The sequence below is a fragment of the Nyctereutes procyonoides genome, unplaced genomic scaffold (assembly GCF_905146905.1).
Source record: "Nyctereutes procyonoides isolate TBG_1078 unplaced genomic scaffold, NYPRO_anot_genome, whole genome shotgun sequence".
Lineage (NCBI taxonomy): Eukaryota > Metazoa > Chordata > Mammalia > Carnivora > Canidae > Nyctereutes > Nyctereutes procyonoides.
Genome location: NW_026575134.1, coordinates 33,247,369 through 33,269,279, shown reverse-complemented (window position 1 = coordinate 33,269,279; position 21,911 = coordinate 33,247,369). Strand labels below are relative to the sequence as shown.

The 21,911-nt window shown below is 51.9% G+C and overlaps 1 protein-coding gene across 2 annotated transcripts in view; it reads right to left on the bottom strand.

Moving 5' to 3' along the window:
* The window catches only part of ABTB2 (ankyrin repeat and BTB domain containing 2), a 166,562-nt gene that overhangs the window by 75,602 nt on the left and 69,049 nt on the right, over positions 1–21,911 (bottom strand). The window contains exon 2 of one of the 2 annotated variants that reach the window (XM_055300869.1): positions 5,731–5,823. The exons of the other annotated variant lie outside the window; for it this stretch is intronic. Within the exon in view, the coding sequence (XP_055156844.1) occupies positions 5,731–5,823 (93 nt within the window). The remainder of the gene's footprint in view (positions 1–5,730; positions 5,824–21,911) is intronic. 2 annotated transcript variants of the gene reach the window in all.

The window sequence follows — 21,911 nt, the reverse complement described above, 5'->3', positions numbered from 1 at the left end:
ATGACCCCTGAGGTCAGCTCTCTACCCACACGGCAATGAAGCTGAGTCCTGGGAGAGAGGAGAAGGGGCTGGCTGCAGACAGTGAACAGTCATGGCACAGCACCTCATCCTTCCAGCCTCCACGTCAATTCCTCCCAAAACCCCAGAAGCCGTGGTGGAGACGCCCCATCAAAGAGGGACGACAGCGGCTGCAAGCTTCCTTCTGCGGCATACACAGCAGCTGCCACTACTGTGACCCCGCCATGTGTCAAGCACTGTACTGACCGCCTTCTGCCCACTTGATCTTCGGCATAACCTGGAGACGTGGATACCACCCCCCCCCATCTTATAGGTGAGGACGTTGAGGTCCGGAGAGGCTAAGTGACTTGTAAGGTCGCATAGCTCATTAGGGGCAGAGCCAGGTTCACACCGGTCTGACATCCAAGTACATGTTCTTTTTTTTTTTTTTTTTTTGGTTAAAGATTTTATTTGTCTATCTGAAAGAGAGGGGGAGAGGGAGAGAGCGCACAGAGGCAGAGGGAGAAGCAGACTCCTCACTGAGCAGAGAGTCCCATATGGAGCTTGATCCCATCCCAGGACCCCAAGATCATGACCTGAGCTGACGGCAGACGCTTAACCGACTGAGCCACCCAGGTGCCCCCCAAGAACATGTCTCGATGTCTACGCTCACCCCTCCTTCAGAGGCCCTGACGTTAGGCCACAGAGGAAGGGAAGGCGGGCAGGTGCCCCCAGAATGGGCAAGCAGAAGCGGGTGGGCTGAGAGCTGAGCGCTCCACCCTGGCTTAGGAGCAGGGCCTGGCCTACTGTGGCAGGCGGAGGTGGGGGGCCTCTTGGATGCCAGGAGACTGGCTCCTCCCTCCTCCTAGGACACCCAAACCAAAATAGAGGGGGCGCGGCTGCCAGTGGGCGTGGGAGCGCATCACTCCCAAGTGAATCATGCCTGGGTGAAGGGCGAGGCCTGCGAGACAGCCCGACACTATTTCTGCTCAGCCTGTGCGACAGCCCAAGACCGAGGAGCAGAGCTCTTGGCGAAGGGGGGCGGGGACGGGACATGCGCAGTCCAGCCAGGAACGCCACAGACACCCCACAGCCTTCCTCAACCCTGAGGGGACGCTGGGTGCCTGGCTCTGTTGACAGGACCCCATCTGTTGCCTTCCCCTGGGCCACAGTCCAGCAGGCATCCGCAGGGGTGCCCGCAGGGTGTCAGGTGCTCTGGGCCACGAGGGACACGCAGTCTTACGATGCATTTCTGTAAGACTCCTTGACTTGTTCCCCCCACCCCCCGGGACCAAGCACAATGCAAATGCGTTCTTTCCAATGAAGCTGTACGCAGATACACGGTACCCGCGCCAGGAACGGAGAGTGCAGTTGAGGACACAGTTGTCCCCACAAACAACAGAGGAACACCACGAGGCTGCCTGTGATAAAAGGAGGGGTGACCTGCTGTGCCTGCACAGCAGTAGTCTGGAAGGTGAAAAGGGACCCAGGGGGCTCCTGATGCTGCACTCGGGCCTGTGTGCACAGGAACTCAGGAGCCAGTGCAGGAGCAGCTCTCAGCCCACCCCATTCTGGGCGTGCACAGGGTCAGTGTGTGGGGCACTGGGGATCTGAGCCTCGTCTTCCCCCACGCCCCCCATCACAGGGTTTACCACCCATCTGGGGAAGGGGAGACTCTTCTCCCCCCTGCAGCTGCCCCCCATCACGGGGCTCACTGCCCACCCGGGGAAGGGGAGATTCTCATGAGAGAACCAACACTGATGGTCAGTCCCACATGGTGGCTCTGAGTTCGGGCTCCGGGAGCCTAGGAGGAAGAGAAGCCTGGCTGTGGAGATGCAAGGAGGAGAACTGAAAGGAAGGTCACCCAATACGGCAGGTCCCCAAGCCACAGCCCCATGACTCCATGCCTGGGAGATGGTAAGTGGAGCCAGTCGAGGGGTCAGAGACCCGAGTCCCTTCCCGAATCTTCGCATTTCCCCACCTCCTTTGGGTCTGTTCCTCGAAGGGGCCACATCTCTCCTCTGGCAGGAGCTGACTTCCCCTTAGGAACAGGCACCTTTTGGGGAGTCTGGGCAGCTCTTAAGGACCACAGCTTAACTAGCCCTCCTCAGTCACAGAGGGAGGTACCATTTGGATAGCCTGACCCAGGGTCACGGGACCACTGACCCATCCCAGAGAATTGGAAAGGGAACCTAGAAAGGTTCCTAAGGTGTGCATTTGGGGCACACACCCCCAGCCCCAACCTCAAACTGTGCCCCTATTTCCAAAGAAGCCCATGGAGAGAGGAAAGCAGGTAGGAGAGAGGGAGGGGGAAAAGGAGTGGGGGTGCATCCTGCCGCACCTCGGTCCCAGCATATCCCAAGGCTCACATGCTGCTTCCAAAAACCTTTTTCCTTTCGCATTTCTACATTATACTCAAAAGTGTTCTTTATGACTTACAACCACAAAAGTCCTCCCTAATCTAGAGCCAGCGGGGCCACGAGAGCTGAGGTAATCTCCAGGGAGCTTACCTGGTGACCAGACCTGCATACCTAGTCCTCTCCTGCCTCCTTCCAGGTGGCGTCACCTGGCCCAGGCACAGCTCAGGGCTGATCCACCCCTCCGTCCACAGGAGAGGGGCTCCCACAGTGCCACCTCCCACCTCCAGTTAGCGCTGGCCCCGAGCTCCCTCCCCGACTCCCCAGCTATCACCCATCCCCATGCTGGGGGAGACCAGCTAGTCATCTTTCCTCCCGGGTAACAGTAGGCTTGCCACCGTCTCTCATGTCATCAGTGGCACCTGGTCTGGGGGACAGCAGAGGCCTGGGGTTCATCACTCCCTTCCTGCAGAAGGACTGGGAGCACCCAGTATATTGCCACTGCCCCGACCCGGGCCTACTGCACACATGCAGCCCAGCTCAGCCCAGTGAAATAGCCGCCCTGATTCCAGGGGAGCCACAGAGGACGCCAAAAGCCCATGGTTACCCTCAGCTTCTTCCTCCCTCCCCACCCACTGCAAGGAATCCCCCGCTTTCTCACTCTCCCAAAGAACAGTTACTTCCCTGGCACTGGGAGCACTTGGAACAAAACTGCCTTGTCCAGGCATCACCCCCTTGGCCTTAAGACGACCACACTCCCTCGCTCAACACCACCCTGGAGAAGTTCATCTGTCCTTCCTTCCTTACATAGGTCAGAAGGGTGTGGACCTCGTAGATGTGGATTTTCCCACACGGTGTAGCAGTGGAGTGACAGCACCACAGCTTAACAAATCATGACTGAAGCAATAAGAAGTCACAGGAGCACTTAGGAAGTACTAGGTACTGAGCTGTTTGGCAGACACAATTCCACTACACCCTCACGGCTACGCTGTAAGGATGATATAGTTATGTTTTCCATGTTTCAGACGAGGAAGCAGAGAGGCTCAGAAATTCGAGGTCACCTCCCAAGTCCTATGGCTGGTGACTGACAGAGTCTGGATCGAGTCCCCAGTCCCCATACTAACCCTCAGGACCCTAAGCCAAGCCCCCATTCCTTCTGGTATACACCGGCACTGGCAAATACGGTGGCCACTAGCCATGTGTGGCTCCTGGGCGCTTAAGTAAGGCCAGTGAATATCAGTAACTAAATTTTTCCTTGTATTTAGTTTTAATTACTTTATAAATTTTTTTTAAAATTTTTATTTATTTATGATAGTCACATAGAATGAGAGAGAGAGGCAGAGACACAGGCAGAGGGAGAAGCAGGCTCCATGCACCGGGAGCCCGACGTGGGATTCGATCCCGGGTCTCCAGGATCGCGCCCTGGGCCAAAGGCAGGCGCCAAACCGCTGCGCCACCCAGGGATCCCTAGTTTTAATTACTTTAAATCGCCATGTGTGTGGTTAGTGGCTACCATTCTGGACAACACGGGTATAAAATCATATTTTCTGCAAAGTACTTCCATAGGTAGCACCATATTATTTCTTTTTCAGGCAAATAGGGCAAGTAAAACAAACCCTTTCTGCAGATGAGAAAACTGAAACTCAGGGGTCTGCTCAAATTGAATTCAGCACGTCAAGTTCTCAAACTATTTTTCATCAACATGTCCTTTACTCAAACTTGACCTCTGACCTAAGGGCCAGGAAAGAGGGTCTTGACTCCACTTGGCTCCACTATTAAACTGACGCATGACTTTCTCATCTTCCCCTCCTTTGTGCTGTGAAATAAAAAGGATAGATGCACATAGCAGAGCATTCCAGGAAGTCTGGGGTATGGTCTCCTCAGACCAGAGGAACAGGTGGTCGGGATTCAAGATCCTTCTAACCTCCTGTGTGGCTCCAAGTCACTTTTCTAAAGGTGAGGAAAATGAGGTAGAAATTAGGTAAGATCTTTCCATTGTCCACAAGTCTTGCCTCAGAAGCCATAGTGAGGGGGGAAAATACTGTGATCCCACATACTGGCCTCCAGGACACCCCAGTGCCTTCATAAGTAAGACCCAACTCCTGATCATTTCCTTTAGGACCAATCCAATCCACAGGACATCACCATTCTGCCCAAAATGGTATAATCCACTGGGTGGGCATTAAGTCCTTGCCAAACACCTTGGCGCTCACCCAACACTCATTTCCACTCCTGTTCCTTTGTGAGATCCAACCGATGAGTCTCAGCTCTGATGCCCACACTACTGTCAGTTTATAATTGCACACTCATACTACAGCCAGGTTACAACCTCCTGGGGGGGGGGGCAGGCAGACATCTAGAGGTGGAAATGAGTCGCACGAGAAACAAACGGAATGAGAATTTAATAAAATACAGACAGAAAATAAACCACTAGCCCAGCACCTAGTGACCAGTGCAATGTTATTTTTTCCCCCTCTGGTCCCTGATGAATGCCCCCTAATTCTGGGAAAGGCTTCCTTTCGTCTTCTGAGCCGGGCTTGAAGGAAGACTGCAGTATTTCAGCCTTGGGTTTCTAGCAAAGAAACAAACCCGGTTTTGTCATATAATTTTCTGCACCTCCACTATAATAACACATCATTTGTGGATCTATGCTAAAGCAAACACCATATGGTGGCTGTGTAAAAAGCTGTCCGGGGTTCTGACCTTCGAGATGTAAGGGGTTTGTTGGGAAAAGGAGACTGGGGGGGTGGGGGGGGTAGAATCGAGACAGTAATGAGACACGGTGTCGGCAACCTGGACCGGGTGACATTTGGAGGCTCAGTGTTGGAAAACGAGGCTGGTGTCAGGTTCCAAACACTCGAGGCAAAATCGCCAATAATTCTTTTTTTTTTCTTTCCCAAGTAAAAAACTGTTTCATGGAGTCTATTTTCTCAGTGTCTTACCACAACTCTCTCTCTCTCTCTCACACACACACACACACTCACTCACTCACTCACTCACTCCAGCAGGGAGGAGGGTACCTGGGGCCACGGGAAACGACATCCTGAAGCATCTGGCTGGGGAGCTCCCTGCTTTGGGGGACGCCGGGGCCCTGCAGCTGCAAGAATGAGACAGACTTGGTCCTGTCTGCAGCCGGAGGTGTCTGGGGGTGCCCTGCATCCCTGCCACACAGCCCAGCTCCCTCCCACACAAGACCACTCCCTCTAGTCAAAGGCCTTCTCTGTAGCTGAGCGGCTCACACACAAACTCATTCGAGAAAATTCAAAATACACAACATAGTTCTGTTATTCCTCACACACAAAGGGAGCCCCAACAGTTGGCACGAAGAGCAGCTGGACCTGTAAGATGGCTTTTCACGGAGGTGGGTAAGACTGACCTGCGGATCCTGGCTGGAACACGCGGAGTACATTCTGAATACGTTCTGGAAGGCAACTGCTCCAGAATGAACGGACGCCCTCAGGTCCTCCCGCTGGAGGGGGAAAAGTGCAAGGAAAATGAGCCCGAGAGCCACGTGTGTCTGCAGAAGACCTGGGTCTGTGGCATCGGCAGCAAAAGCACGACGGAAGCATTTAGAATTGGTGCTTATGAAAAAGCAACTCAGAGGAGCAACTAGGCCTCCAGGAGCCCTGTGGGACTCCGAGAGATGGAGTAGAGTTTTGGGGCTAGAAGGGGTCACAGAAGTTGACCTAGGAAGGAGCAGGCTTGCCGTCTTATACCCAGAAGAATATGCTACCAGCTAGAATTTTCTATAATGATGATATCTTGTATCTATGCAGTCTGACGTCATGGTCACCAGTCACTTCAGCTACGGGGGCTCCATATGCGGCTCGTGCACCTGAGGATATAAACTCTTAATTTAACATCAATTAAAATGTAAACTCAGTCACATGAGGTGAGTGGCCAAAATACTAGACAACACTGTAAAATCAAACCTCTGATCACTGTTAATGAAAAAGCTCCCAAAACTGCCTCCGGCAAAGCTCCCTGACAATTACTCTTTTTCTTTCTTTTTAAAGAAAGCCAAGCTCAGCCAAGTTCACACCTTCTAACACCAGGATATCCAGTCACAAAACCTAGGAGGCCAACTCGGGAGCGGCCACCTTCTAGCCAAGATGGGCCCTGATGTGCACCCCCCACCCCCAGGAGATGTTCTCTACCTGAGGGTTACCAATCCCGTGAGGCCACCAAATCCCTCCAAAGCACATCCGACCAATCGTGGGCCACGCTGCCTCACCTTCCCCGGCCAGCCAGGGGCAGCACCCCTAGCTCCCCTTCAAGGCCTGCAGGTAGACTGCTCGTATGATCCAAAAACTCCACTGTCTCAGGGCTCCCCTCAAAAATCCCAACCCGTTTTGTCCAATAGAAATCTCAAAGGGTTTTGGCTATTTTTTTTAAAATTTAAGTTCAATTAACATATAGCGTATTATTAGCTTCAGAGGTAGAGTTCAATGATTCATCAGTTATTTATAACACCCAGTGCCCATCACATCATGTGCCCGCCTCAAAGCCCATCACCCAGCAACCCCATCCTCCTGCCCCTTCCCCTCCAGCAACCCTCAGTTTGTTTCCTAGAGTAAGAGTCTCTTATCGTTTGCCTCCGTCTCTGATTTCGTCTTACCTTTCCCTCCCTTCCCCTATGATCCTCTGTTTTGTTTCTTAAATTCCACATAGGAGTGAAATCATGTAACTGTCTTTCTCTGATTGACTTCTAGAAATCTCAAGGTTTAAGATGAAGTCCCGTGGCATACCCATGGACTGCATGTTGGCCTGTAAGTCTAGATCACTCATTTCAGCCAATATTGATCATTATTAGACACCCCTCACATGCCTTCTCTACAGCTCACTTAAATAAGGAATAACACAAATTTCTGCCCTGCTTTATCATTAAACTTTCCATTTAATCCCCACAATAAGGAGGCAGAGGGAAGATCATACCTGCTTCACAGATGAGAAAAATACACCTGTCAAGGGTTTACAGAGGTGGAGTTAACGACCCAGCAGAAGACAGAGGATAATCTGGTGTCACTTTGGCAGGTTACTTAGCCTCTCAGTGCTTCGGTATCACGTGTCAAATGGGAAATAACAAAAGCACCTGCCTCTTCGGGTGGTCGGGAGCTAGAGTCTGCACAGCACTTACAAGACACTCTATGGAGTGTGCTTATCAAGAAGGCTGTGATGTGTATGTGTGGGGGTGGGGGGACATTACCATATGCTTGTATACCTGGTTGTGTAAACACACACACCGTTGCTCTGTGCACATTATCCTACGTGTGAACAGTTTAACATATGCTTGGCAAAGTCCAAGCACTCAGTGCGTTTGCTATCGTCAATTATAGCTATTATTCTGTTACTGGTGTCAGGCCTATTAGCGTTTTGGTCTAACAGCCTGATGGGTCTCTGCTCTCCCACCCATCATCTCTAGTGAGGTCCCATATGTCTGGCATCATCTTTGAGCCTGAACGAGGATGGGTGGGTCAGATTCTACCGCTGTGGTTTGAATCAGATGTGGTGATGTCACAGCAGGAACAAGGTGGGTGAGATAAGAAAGATCATGCAGCTGGCAACCCCTAAAACCCTATAAGCAGTCTGGGAAATGGGGCAAGAACTACCACAGAAACTTCTGGAAGATGAACAGATTTCTGTTTGCAGGGAGGGCAGGCTATAAAGTCCTCCCCAGCTCAGTTCCATTCCTTCCCAGAAACGAGCAAACCTCTTTCCTCTTTCGTCTGGGCATGTGCAAATTCAGCCCTTTGACATTTAGGGATGTGTGGGGTATCTGTCTCCTTCCCTCCCTCTCGGCAGGTGGGCTCCAGCCTAGAGCCTTACAAACTGCTGACTGGTTAGATTCCTCAGCAGTTGAGTGTCATCAGTCCATAGCTTTTCAGAGCTGGCTGGCTGGGTAGAGAGTCATGTGCACCGCTGTCCTCAAAGGTTCAGCACCCCTAGAGAACTAGGATTAGTCCATGAATCCCCAGAGAGCTTCCCCAAGTTCTTTTTTTTTTCTTCTTCTTTTAAAGAACTTAAAAGGATCTCTGCTAAACGTAAGGCTTTGGAGAGATTGCTTTTGATGGTTCTCCTGCTCAGGTGCAGATTCACAACCACCATCCAAGCACTTTGAGGTGTCCCTGCGAAATCCCCGGAGGCCCTGGGAGCTGATGAGGACCGTGGTCAAGTGGAACAGGGAGCAGAAACAAGCCGAATACACAATGAGGATTTTCTGAATGCAATAACCCATCTGATCCCAGCTGATAAAGTACCTGCACTTGCAGGGCCGTGTGCTGTCTCCTGAATAATACATAGTCCAGGTCCCAACTGCTGATGGCGGTGTAATTCAATAAGGGGGTCTCCCAAGGGGACAGGTCGGCGGACGCCACCGTGCCAGGGCCTCGAGGACAAAGAATTCCCAGATCAAGTTTCTTCCCGACAACGCTGTCCAGAAATGCTCCTGCACCTTTCAAGGGATACATCTGCACTGATAAGAAGGGAGTAACAGTTCTTCTAAATGGACACTGGGCCCAGCACTGCCTCCTTGGAAGAATTCCATAATAGTTACTCCTTTCACTGGGTTTTTCTTAACTCTTCAAATCCCTCGTTTTACTGATGTTAAAACTGACACCCATGGAGACCAAGCGTCCTGCCCGAGGCCACACAGGAGAGGAGGTTGGAGCTGAGGGGACACCGGGGTTCCCGATCTTCACTCTTGCTTTCCTTCTCGATCTCTCTCACTAGCTTCAACAACCTGAAAGATTTTCTACAGGAAAGACAGAGGCGAATGTGAAAACAAGAAATGCTGCCAGAATGGTCGAGAGCGCAGTGCAATAGTTGTGGATATGAAAAATCCAGACCGACCTAAAAGATAAATATACAGATGCCTCTCTGCTTTACAAAACCATTTACCATAGGATTCCAGTAAGTGGTCTTTTTTCTCCCCTCTCCAATGTTTTTTGGGTTTATACCAATTGCATTATGGGAGAAGACGTACTTTTTTTTTTTTCCTGCCAGGTTTTTATTTCCAAGAAACCAAGGTGGTGATAAAAGGACTGTGACAGACAATGGTTACTGACAATAAGGAGATTCCCATTTTACAGATTAACAGAGAGGTCAGAAGGGGATTATAAACCCTGGGAGGAAGGAGGCCTCCAGAAACCTGATGCTTCCTCAGCTGTAAGGAGTTAATCCACTTAGATCACATGCATAATGGGCATGATGATAAATTTATAATTATCAGCATTTTCACTCTTTTAAAATGCTATCACACATTCTCCTCTGGCGTCCCCACCCGAGGCACAGCCATTTTCACAGCCTGGTGAATAAGCTGCATTCTTCTGGCTTTTAACAAACACCACACAGCGCCGTCTGTACCACCCCCCAAATTAAATCAGGCTTGTTGCAACACAGCTGCAGCTACCGGCTGCCAGCCTTTCTGGAGGCCAGTGCCACTTCCGACGCGGCGGGGGGGGGCGGTCTCCTCAGCCCCCTCCAGCCCAAATACCACCGCACCCCCGTACGGGGAGCCCCGGAACGGGGAGCAATCAGGCGTGGGCCTCTGGCTCCCGGGGCGGCTCCTGCACGGAGGGCCACCGAGGGCCACCAAGGGCCACCGAGGCCCAGCGGACGGCAGGTGCGCTCCGCGGGGCGCGGCTCCGCTCCTGGCGAGTCCTCGTCCACCAACGCTCTCACCACCTGTTCGCGGCGGGCATTAGCCCCGGGCTGGGCGATGGGCCTGTCCTCCGCGGTCACCGTCACCGACCGGAGGCCCCCCCTGCAGCGGAGGCACCCGAGGTCACGCTGCTGCGTCGGGGCTAAGATTGGGCCCTCCTCGCAGTCCTCAGGGGCCCTGGACGTGGTGCTCTTGCCACAGGGAGGACGTGGGGTGTCTTCCACCCGTCCCTCTGGCGACTCAGAAATCTCTCGGCAGCCTGGCCCGCACGACAGCCCCCCCCCCCCCACGTCCTGTCTCTTCCTCCATTCGCCTTGATAGATTACGAGGCCCCCGGCGGGGACGGTTTCTTCCTCTCAGCCTTGTTTGGCGCATTGTCCTTGCAAGGCTCAAATAAAGGCCTATTATTAATGGTGACAATAATGCAATACTGTTTTCTCAAGGGCCTGCCAGACCAATGCCTCGCTGCTTCCTGCCAGCTCTCACTGGTGGCTTTCACCTGGGAGCCCCTGAGCTGTCGGGGGCGGAGGCTGGTACCCAGCACTGCCCTCCGCATCCTGCCACCGAACCCCTCTCTAGCTTCCCGAGGGCCCTGACTGTCGGACAGGGGAGAAGGGCCCGCTGCAGCCCATCAGAGTGCCAGCGGAGAACAAACACGGCAGTCCCGGGAGGGTGGGGGTGGGGGGTACAAGACCAGGCCAAGGAGCTAATGCACCCCAGCTTTGTTTTTGAACTGAGCTCATTTGCAGCCCTGGGCGTAGACTGAAACAGCTCTGGGGACTCGTTCGGCATCAGGAGTGCTTCAAGGGTAGCTCTGGTTTTCATTAGGCACTTTGGGCCCATGGAAGCTCTGACAGGTTAAGGGTTCATCTCTTGAGAAACACTGCTTTCGATGAAGGAGGGTACACGGGGCAGGGGGGTGTCTGGGCTCATGTGCAAAGGGTCCGTGTGTGCAAGTGTGTGCATGAGATCCAGGCTCATCCTTCACGTTCCTGAGCTCTGGCTAGAAATTCATTAATAAAGGCTCAGGGGGGAAAATCAAAAGGCTTTTATTGCAACAAAAGCCACCATCAGGATGAAGTAGGGTGGATGTGGAGGGGAGGTGGGGTTTAAACCTAAGTTCTTTTGCAGGTTCTCAGCTTTTAATTAACATACCTCTGGGGACAGAGTCCTCACCTCTACCCCCACGCTTATAAACAGCAGGTCTGCTCTTGCTTTACTTTTACTGTCACCCGTAGCAGGCCCAGGTAACCAAAGGAGCCAGGCTCTTCCTTGAGCCTTTCATATGTGTGGTTGACCTGTTTCTTGGGGAGGCTGGAAAGGCAGGCAGGTGCGGTACAGGGCACGTTCCCATCATGCACCAGCAGATCCTGAGCTTCTGCTGTGGACAGAGCTCAAATCTAGGCCCAGTGGGGAAACAAAGACCACGAGCCTCGATCTGCCCCCAGGAGTCCTTTCTATCAAGTCCAAAGAGCAAGACTGTGCTCAGAAACTAGAGGCGTAGCTGACATGCATGATGCCACCACCCTGCTGCTCCTCCCCACAACCTCCCAACCCTCCTGCTGACAACTCCTGGGGAGGCTGTGATCTGGGGGCCTACCTACTAGAAGGGAGAACCCGAAACCATCTAACAGCAGGGGTGTGGGGGTGCTGTGGGCCCAGGGAGCTCTCCTTTCCACACTGACACCTTCACGGAACGTCTTTGACTGGCTTTGCTCTGTAAGATCAGTGGTCTAACAGAGAAGGTTTCCCACCTCCTTCTCTGGCCTTCCCAGGCTTCCCAGCAGGACCACAGAAAGGGCTCCTGATCTTTTAGCAGCAGCCTGGAGAGGAGCACTGGGTGGGGAGCACGATGTGCAGGGAACCAAAGGCTGGGATTCTAACCTAGACTCCCCTCGGTTCAAATTTTTTTTTTTTTAACTCTCTCGGCCCTGATTTCTTCTTCTGTGAAATGAGAGCTTCTATTTATGCTACCTCCATGATTAAATGGCAGCACATCAAGAGCACACACAGACTGAGGCTCATTCCCTGGGACTGTGGACAGGAAGAGGTACAATCAGAGGTCTGGATACAGCTGGCATCTCTACATTACGTTGGGGGAGCTACAGTGGACGGAGGCCCTTGGGAATCATGCTTGGTGGCCCTAATCCTTGGGAATTTGCCCAGCTACTCTAGAGGAAAGCTTTCAAATATGTTCAGAAAATCATCTTATTTGGCATTCTGCTGCCAACATTTAGTTGAGTTGGTCACTCTTTCTGCCTCTCAGTTTTCCCCCGACACTGATCAAAGAAACCCAAACAGAGACTCAAAGCCAACAGTCAGCTATAATGCTCTCCTTGAAGAGGACCAGTGGTGGGTGTCATGGACTGGCCACTCTTCAGTACCCTCTGGGACCCTGACCTGCTCAGAAGAGTGTCCCGGGGCTACGGCCTTGGGGAGATGCAACACATCTTTGGGCCTGGTTCTGCAGGGCACCAACCTCCCCCCTCCTGGTTTGTTTTCTTCATTCTTAGAATAAGGGGCTTAGCTTGGCTTTCCTGTAAATGCTCTTCTAGCCTAAGATTTCACAATCCCTCTACCCTTCAACGTCCTTGGTCACCAGAAGTGGGGGACTATAATCTGGCACAAAGGGCCAGGAATGAGGAGATAGGCATTGCAGAGCCTGCTCTTCCACTGATAACTCAGGACTTCGAGTCATCTTACTGGCTTATGACTCAGTTGCTTTATCTAAGGATAAAAGAAAGGGCTATAGGCCTATCCCTCCGAAGGGAGAAACACAGACAAAGGAAGGAACAGAAGTGAATGCAGCCAGTTTGAGAGGCAGGTCTTTCACAGCCCTCAATACCTAAGCAGTGTGAACGGCCCACAGCCCACACGTTCACTTTCTGTTCCCTCCAGCGGAGCGAGGCAGAGGATGAGGCAAGGCTGCATCAGCGTTTCTACAAAGTCACTGGCTGAGTCCTCAGACATCTCCAGGGCCCCACGGCCGTTCCCAGGCCAAACAGTGATGCTCTTAAGACCCACAGGTCACCCAGAGGGGTCCCTTCCACTGCTTGCCAGGAGCAGACCAACCTTCAAAAGGTAAATCCTTGAGCAAGGAGGAGAGAACACGGATGGGGACGGGGGGGGGGGGCGGGGGGGCCAGGTGCAGAGGCCTGGGATCTAGTCCCACCTCTACCACTAACTCATTGTGCGACTGTCAAGAAGTCCCATCCCGGGATCCCTGGGTGGCGCAGCGGTTTGGCGCCTGCCTTTGGCCCGGGGCGTGATCCTGGAGACCCGGGATCGAGTCCCACGTCGGGCTCCCGGTGCATGGAGCCTGCTTCTCCCTCTGCCTGTGTCTCTGCCTCTCTGTCTCTCTCTGTGTGACTATCATGAATAAATAAATAAAATCTTTAAAAAAAAAAAAAAAAAGAAGTCCCATCCCCTGCCCGAGCCCCTGTTTCCTCGTCTGGGAGCTGAACTAGCCTAGTGGAGCGATCCCTTCTGGCTGACACTGCGCACTCCTCCCGTCGAGCAGGAAAACAGTAGTGGGTCTTGTTATTTCTGAGCAAAGGCCCTAATTGTTCTCTACAGCATGAACTCCTCTATCTAAAAACCACAACCTCTGCCTCCCTCCCCCGGCCGCCCCCTTCCTCCCAGATCCGAGATCCGCAAGACTGTTACAGAATATTCAATTCTTTTTCTTCGGAGCTTGGGCTGAAGGCTCTGATGACTAAGCCATTGAATTTTAATATGCTACTGTGCTCCCCGGAGGATTCCTTCATTTCCCAGCTCCCACCTCCCCTGCCCCCTGCGCCCTCTGCGGACATGTGGTAGTCGTTAGGAACAGTTTGATGGAGTTTGGGCTTGCAGAGTAAAGGAGAGAAGGGGGAGGGCTGCTAGTGAGGCATGATAAATGGACACAACAGGCCAGAGAGCCACTCAAAAAATAAACATAAAGCTCCTTTTGAGTGAGCCCACTAAAAACAAATTCCAAAAAAAGCTCTCCCCCTCCCCTTCCTTTTTGTATGTGTATGTGGTGGTGGTAGGAGAGGGAAGTTCTCTTGATGTAAATGAACACTGCTCAGAGAAAGAAACAATTCTCTTTATTGGCAGCAACCAGAAGCGCGCACCGGGGCGCTGCCAGCCATATGTCATGAATGCTCAGTCCTCCAAAGCCGAGGCTGGGCATCCAACTCTCCAACTGTCCAAGAGGCAGTGGCCCTCAGGAGAGCCAGCCAGTGCTGGCCCAATTCCATGGAGAAACGTGGGTCCCCACGTCCCTGGGGGAAAGACTCAACTGGCCAGGAACATCCCATGTACTCTCAGTCTCGCTGACTTTCTGAAACAGAGCCCTTCGCCGTCCCGGAGGACTCCCGTGGACTCTCTTTCCTGGATCCCAACCCCAGCCTCTTGCCCTACACCCTGATGCCTTTACTCCCCCTCCCCGCCCAGCCTATGCTGCCACCCATACAGTTAAAAACCTCAGTGACACCAGTCACTGCGAGTGTCTGCAGGCATAGGAATGATGTTGTGGTCATAAGAGAAGCAACATTTTTGGGGGGTGGGGGGGTGGGGGAGATGTGTACTGCAGCAGGAAAGGGTGCAATGACATGAACTCTGGGATTATGCTTTCAAATACTCCAGCAGGGGACAGAGACACAGGGGAAGGAGGGCGGTAACATTCATAAGAGAGAAACAGTCTCCAACAAAATGCCAGACTTCCAGTGGTAAGAATTTCACTTGCAAGCCGAGCCTCTTCATGAGTCTGTGACCTGGGAGCGTTACAGCAATCGCCCTAGTGTGGACAAGCACAGCGTCTCAGAAAGCTTTTGGTGCAGATTTCACTTATGTGTTACGCAAGAGCTTGGGCAACGGGTGCTGCCTAAGAAGGAAGTGCATCAGTGTTGTTATGCTTTCCAGGAGGCCACTGGAGACTTCCCTTGTTTAATCACCTCCCAAGTTGGGGTTTTCTTTGGGGCATCTCCCCAAGGATCTCTTTGACACATTTTTCAGATGCCCTGCAAGAAAACTGAGAGTTTCCTCCTCTTCCGTTATTTCCCAATTCTAAATAACACATGGTGGATGGATGCAAAACACATCCCCCAACTCCACTGTTTGATTTTAAAGTTACTGACTGAATTTTCCTCTTACGCATTTGAGAGCTCGTGCAAACAAGTTCACACAACCACAGGAGAGAAATGCTCGGTGCGCCTCCTGGAATGAGCAACAAGAGGCGGAGCAGCCATCACCTGGAGAGCACACCCTTCTCGTCCCTCCGGGAGGATGCTCTGGACCAGCCGGAGGAACACTGCTCCCTGGACCACCCATCGCAGCCCCTGGGGACCGGAAGGCCTGGGTCTGAGTCCTGCCACTGGCCCAAACCTCGGTCAGCTCACTGAAGCCTGCCGCGCCTCTGTGGCCTCATTTGCAGAACAGGGTTATCACCAGGAGCCTTGAAAGGCATCAGGAGGCTGCACGGAGGGTGGGCAGGTGGCCCGAGGAGTTCCCTAGGGCTGCAGTAACAAAACACCCCAGACGGGTGGCTTCAAACAACAGAAATGTATTCTCTTAAGCTTCTGGAGACTCCAAGTCTGAGATCAAGGTGGCGGCAGGGCGAAGCTTTCTTGGGGCAGAGCCCTTTCTTGCTTCCTTCTAGCCCCTGGTCTGGCTGCCAGTCCCTGTTATTCCCTGGCTTACAGATGCACCCCTCCAATCTCAGCCTCTACCCGCACACAGCGCTCTTCTCCTTGGGTCTTTGTGCTCAAAGTTCCCTCTCCTGAGAAGGATGCTGGCCGGGTCAGATCAGGGGCCCACCCTACTCCATCAGGACTTCATCTCACTTACTTCATTACATCAGCAACAACCCTATTTCCAAATAACGTCACACTCTGAGGCACGGGGGGCTTGAATTTCAACCTATATGTGTATTTTTTTTTTAAGATTCTATGTATTTATTCATGAGACATAGAGAGAGAGGCAGAGACACAGGCAGAGGGAGAAGCTCCCCTGCAGGGAGCCCGATGCAAGACTCGATCCCACACCCCCTGGAATCACGCCCTGCGCTGAAGGCAGACCATCAACTGCTGAGCCTCCCAGGTGCCCCTCAGCCGATCTTTTGGGGGACACAATTCAGCCCTCACACCCCCTTGCAGGCCTCTTGGAGTGGTTAGGGGCGTCTCCTGTCAGTCTGTGGCTGAGGGGAGGAAACTGCCCACCAGGCCCGCTCCGTGGTTAATATGCTGGAGGAATGCCCATTCTGACAGGAACAGCCTCTTCTCCTTTTGCGGTTTTTGCTAAAAAGGGGACCAGTTGTATAAAAAATGCTGTGGTTTCCATCAGGAAGAGCCTCTAGCTAGAGCCCAGAGAATGGGACTTGCCAGTTGCTCCACGGCAGTTAAACGGAGAGAAATCCTTAGCTTTGTCACGGAGCGCAGATCCGCTGTGGGCCACAGAGGACGTGCCTGGGTGGTTTTAAAGATGTGAAAATATTCCTGAGGCCACCTATCCACAACAGTACGTAAGTCCAGAAGGGAGAAGAAATGGAACAAGGAGTGGGGGACTGAGTCCCTACCCTTCCACGTCCTTCCGTAGAGGTTGGTAAATTTTTACTGTAAAAGGTCAGACAGTTAAATATTTTATGCTTTGGGGGCCATCTGGTCTGTGTCACAACTACCCAACTTTGCCATTATATCGTGAAAGCAGCCAGAGACAATATGTAAACAAATGGGCACGGCTGACTTCCAATGAAACTTTCTTTTTTCAGACACTGAAATCTGAACTTCATAGAATTCTATGTACCATTAAACATTATTTATCTTTTATTGTCTTTCGACCATTTCAAAAGTAAACACCATTCTCAGGAGGCAGGATATGTCCCATGGCCCTGGACCCCTGATCCTTACACCACCAGGTACCAGAGGTTGTTCGTTCGCCAACAGCACGCCCCTGCTGTCGTATTACCTCATGTTTCGAGATAACCTTATACACTTCAGAGCATATTTTCATAGGACCACATAACCCCGTCCTCTTATCCACCCTGTTGGTAGGCACACTGGCCATTACCCTCATTTTACAGTTGAGAAAACAGAAGACTCTAGTAAGTCAAATGTCCAGTTAGCAAGTGGTAAAGCCAGACAGAAACATATGTCTTCTGACTCCCTGTCTGGCACCCCAGCTAAGACTCCACACATCACCCAAGTGTACTCTGAGCCAGCTACTCCCCCACACATGTACATTTGCATCCACAACTCCCTGAGTCAGCACGTGTCATCCTCTCGGTCACTTCTCTAGGCATTCCGTCACGACTGGGGTGTGGGTGCAAAGTGGAGCCTTCTCCTCCAGAATCCTCGCTTCCTAACTGGGGCGGCCAGGTGGGATGTGGACCTCGACGGAGGATGCCCTCAGAGCAGCTCCCACTGCTCCTACACACAATAAGGAACAGAGTCTCAGGACCAGCCAGGGTCCTGGCTCCACATAGCTCCCGGTGCTTCTCATGGGCCACACTGTTCAAGACAGTGTTCCTTCTTCATCTGTGTCAGGAGTTGACACCGAGATGCTTACGGGGTCAGGCACGCAAGGTGAATGAGTCAAATTTGGGGGACGGAGGCCCACAGCAAATTGGAGAACATCTGCTCCATCATGGGGGGGGGCAGATGCCACTCAGCTTTAGCCAACTGTTTTCAGATCAGAAAACCTCTGAATTTTAAATGATAGCATATGATTTATTTTTTTAAGGGTACTAAGTCAAAGATACCCATGGGCTTCTGTGTGCAGCCTCTGTCCTGAAGCCTGTGTCTAAACTTCAGGCAGGGGATACCATCGTGTGGTACATAAGGTTGACTCTCTTTCCCTAAAACACTCATAACTGGCAGCCAAAGGTGTGGGTGGGTGGGTTGGTTTTTGGAGAGGAGACAAGGAGAAGCAAGCAGCCACATGACCCTGAATACAGCAGTACAAGGGAAAGAAAAAAAAAAGGGCTCGGTATTTGGAAGTAGATGAACACTGAATTATTCAAGGTGGGTTCAGCCCAGGGCAGAAATAGAAAATAAGTCCTTGCCATGTCCCTATTTAGACTAAATTGAACTTGACGGTATCCCGTCACAAGACACCTTTGATGGAAATGAAGATGATAATCACTGATGCCATCCAGCATGGTGATTGATAATGTTCCCTCTTCCAAATCACAACAGCGTCCTTGAATCTCAGCAAGGTGCTTGGCTTGGGTCCAACATTTAGACTCTGGATCCAGAGGAAGGGGCTCAAGGCTCAGTGGGTACCCCACCCCCAGTTTACACTCTGTGAATACTTATAACTTGCCTTTTGCACCATGACCCATTATGTGCTCTCTGATGGTAGAACCACATTGTGGTCATTCTTGAAGCCCTGGCCTCCTCTGTGCCAAACCTCAGCAGGGGCTTCGACTGGCTAACGCAATGCTGTGTGTAGCACCCAGTGGGGGCCCAGTGTTTGCTGAGCCAGCACATGGAAATCAACACTCATGGAACATTCATGCCCTGGGTGCTTTATTCCACTTGATATTTGTAATAAAACAAGGAGGTACTGTTATTGTTCCCATTGTACAGATAAAATAACAAATAAAAAAAAAAAAAACCCAAAACCCAAAACCAGCCCTAGGAGTTTAAGTGACTTTCTTAGAGCTAGAAAACCTGATGAGAAGTCAAGCTGGGATTGGAACCCAGGTCTGATCCCCCAAAGTCCACTCTTTCACTGGGATGTGAGAAACACCTGCAATGCAGCCCCAAGGACATCCCTCCAAGGCCTGTTAAGCTCATGTGGCCAGCACACCCTTCATGGCAGGAAGGGAACTGCTGGGAGGAGCAGTAGGAGAGGAAAAAAGATGATGGCAGCTGCCTGAATGGACTACTCCTCGGGTCTGCCACAGACCCTATATACAATGTCCGGGGTTGTTCCAAGGAGTTACCCATCACCCAGGGAGATCGACAGTGGAGTCTGACAGAGTTCCCACATCACACGCCTTCTAAAATCCTCCTACTTCCAAAGGTGCATCCTGCACTCGTGCTCTGGAGTCAGGAAGGCCCTATGGCCTCACGACTTCCCAGTGACTGTATGTCACTGTTCAAGCTCGCTGGGCCTCAGTTTCTCCATCTGTAGGTGAAGGTGATAAAGCACCCACACCTCCATGGGTTGCTGGGAGGATGAAATAAAATAATGTCTGTAAAGTGCTTATTTAGCACAGTGGTTGACATACAATCAGGATGCAATACAATGTTGGCAGTAGTTTGTTGGAACCTTTAATTTTGAAATAGCTATAGATTCACAGGCAGCAACAAAAATTGTACAGAAAGGTCCTTTACCCAATTCCCCTGGATGGTTACATCTTACATGAACTACAGAACCATAGCAAAACTAAGAAATGGACATTGGAATGATGCGTATGTATAAGTCTATGCTATTATCATTTTTTATGGTTTGTTTTTATAATTAAAACCATTTTATAGGGATCCCTGGGTGGCATAGCAGTTTGGCGCCTGCCTTTGGCCCAGGGCGCAATCCTGGAGATCTGGGATCGAATCCCACATCGGGCTCCCGGTGCATGGAGCCTGCTTCTCTCTCTGCCTATGTCTCTGCCTCTCTCTCTCTCTCTCTCTGTGACTATCATAAATAAATAAAAAAAAACCATTTTATAACTACCATGAAAGGCAGTACAGAGCTGTGGTCAAGTGTGCTCATTCCAGGCTGTCTGGGTTCTAGAACTGGGTTTGGCCATAACTGGCTGTATGACCTTTAGCAGGTTACTTAACTGCTCTGTGCCCTAGTCCCCTACCAACAATAATAGAACTTCTCTGGCAGGATTATTAGGATTAAATAACTTAATATGTGTTAGGCGCTTAAATAGTGCCAGGTAGGCACTTAAGAAAACACTCTGAATTTTAGCTACTATTATGTTCATGATTCTTACTATTTCTGGGACCCAGGAAGAGAGGGGGGGAAAATAATTTTGGCCTGGTTGTGGAGCTCAGACCTTTCTTCTCCCTTTGGTTGCTGGTCAGGATGCTTTACAGAAGTGAGCCAAGGAAATACCGGGCGTCTGCTCTTGTTGCTGTGTTGTTTTGGAATAAACCTTGGTTGCTCTCTGGAGAAAACTCAGGCAGTGTAGGCCTGAACCTGCTCTGGGAAGGCCTGGGGTCTCTGTTGTGGAACCTTGACGGACTCTAGGCTCACTGTTTTGGAAAGTAAGCTGGCAGGGAGCGTGGGAGGGTGAGAGCTGGCTGGCTCTACTGGCCTTTCTACCTCCCAAAGGCCAGTGCTTGACCCCGGCTCGCAGTATCCCAGAATGCCCAAGCTTTCTCTGAGAGACTCCTCCATCCATGTGACTGGTGGCCCCACAGATGGGCTTCCCGGGGGGAGCAACCTTAGCAGACCTCAGAGGTGGGGGATGTAAAAGAAACCCATCCTGACAATGGGCCCGTGGGAGGAGAGCTGATGGTGGCCACGCGGTCTGGCTGCAAGGTCCGAGTTCCTAAGAACCTGCATGCCCTTGTGCACTAGTATTGGAGCAACGAGGAAGGAAATCAGACACATGCAGCTGCGTGGAGGGCGTCGCCCTAGACAGGCTCTCGTCACCCCAGAGGGATGACAACCATCATGCCAACAACTACCATTTACTAAGCACTCACTTTGTGCTAGGCACACAGATGAGGTACATCGTCCCAACATACAGTAAAAGAAGAGAAGGTAGGGGGAGGCTGAGAGCAGCTAAGCCACAGAGTCAGGATTTAAACCCAGGCTCAAGAACTCGCCCGTTGGGGGATCCTTGGGTGGCTCAGCAGTTTGGTGCCTGCCTTTGGCCCAGGGCCTAATCCTGGAGTCCCAGGATCTAATCCTGCATCAGGCTTCCGGCATGGAGCCTGCTTCTCCCTCCTCCTGTGTCTCTGCCTCTCTCTATCATGAATAAATAAATAAAAAATTAATTAAAAAAAAAACTCGCACGTTGGAGCTGTGAGCCACAGGGCTGCACTCCCCACCCCACAGCTCCTCGAGGCTGGCTCCCATTCTACCCTTCACTAGTGCTATGACGCATGCTTGGCTCGGGTCTGGTTACAGCCCCCCCTTTTTTTTTTTTTAAGATTTTATTTATTTATTCACCAGAGACACACACAGAGAGAGGCTGAGACACAGGCAGAGGGAGAAGCAGGCTCCATGCAGGGGAGCCCCGTGTGGGACTCAATCCCGGAACCCCGGGATCATGCCGTGGGACCAAGGCAGATGCTCCACTACTGAGCCCCCCAGGCGTCCCCATGGTTACAGCCCTTCTAGGATGATCTTATGCATCCCTGCATTAGGTAGTGGGTTGGAATGGTTTGTATATATTAACAAAACCCAGCACACGTCAGCTGGATAACATTTTAAAAAGAAAAAACAAGGGTTTTTTTTTTTCTTTTCTTTTTTTTTCTTTTTTGGCCAAGCAGGTCTCACTGCCTTTCATATGGGAGACAAAAGGTCAGACCCATGGATTTGCAGAACCGCACCGCAGTCCTGGGATCCTAGCAGACACGGGGTCAGCCCGCCCTGGCTCGGCCTGGCACAAACGCTGAGCAGAGGTGCCTTGCAATCCCACAGTGCGTCCGGGCCCTGGAAACCTCTCCTGCTCTCCCACTTCCAGCCTGCTCTCAGCCTCAGCGGAGGCTGCCGGTCATTCCCGATTACGTGGGGGGGGGGGGGTCACGGCAGGCGGCGGGGAGAACCAGACCAGCGGCCTTGACCAGCCCGGGGGCAGCACCTGCCCGGGTGGTGACAGGCGCCTGCGCTCCGTATCTCTCACTCCACTCCCTGGGCCTGGAGCACCTGCCAACTACACCAACCATGGGGCCGCATACACACGGACGCCCTCCCCTCCGACCCCGACTCTGACCCAGACCCCGACAGGGAAA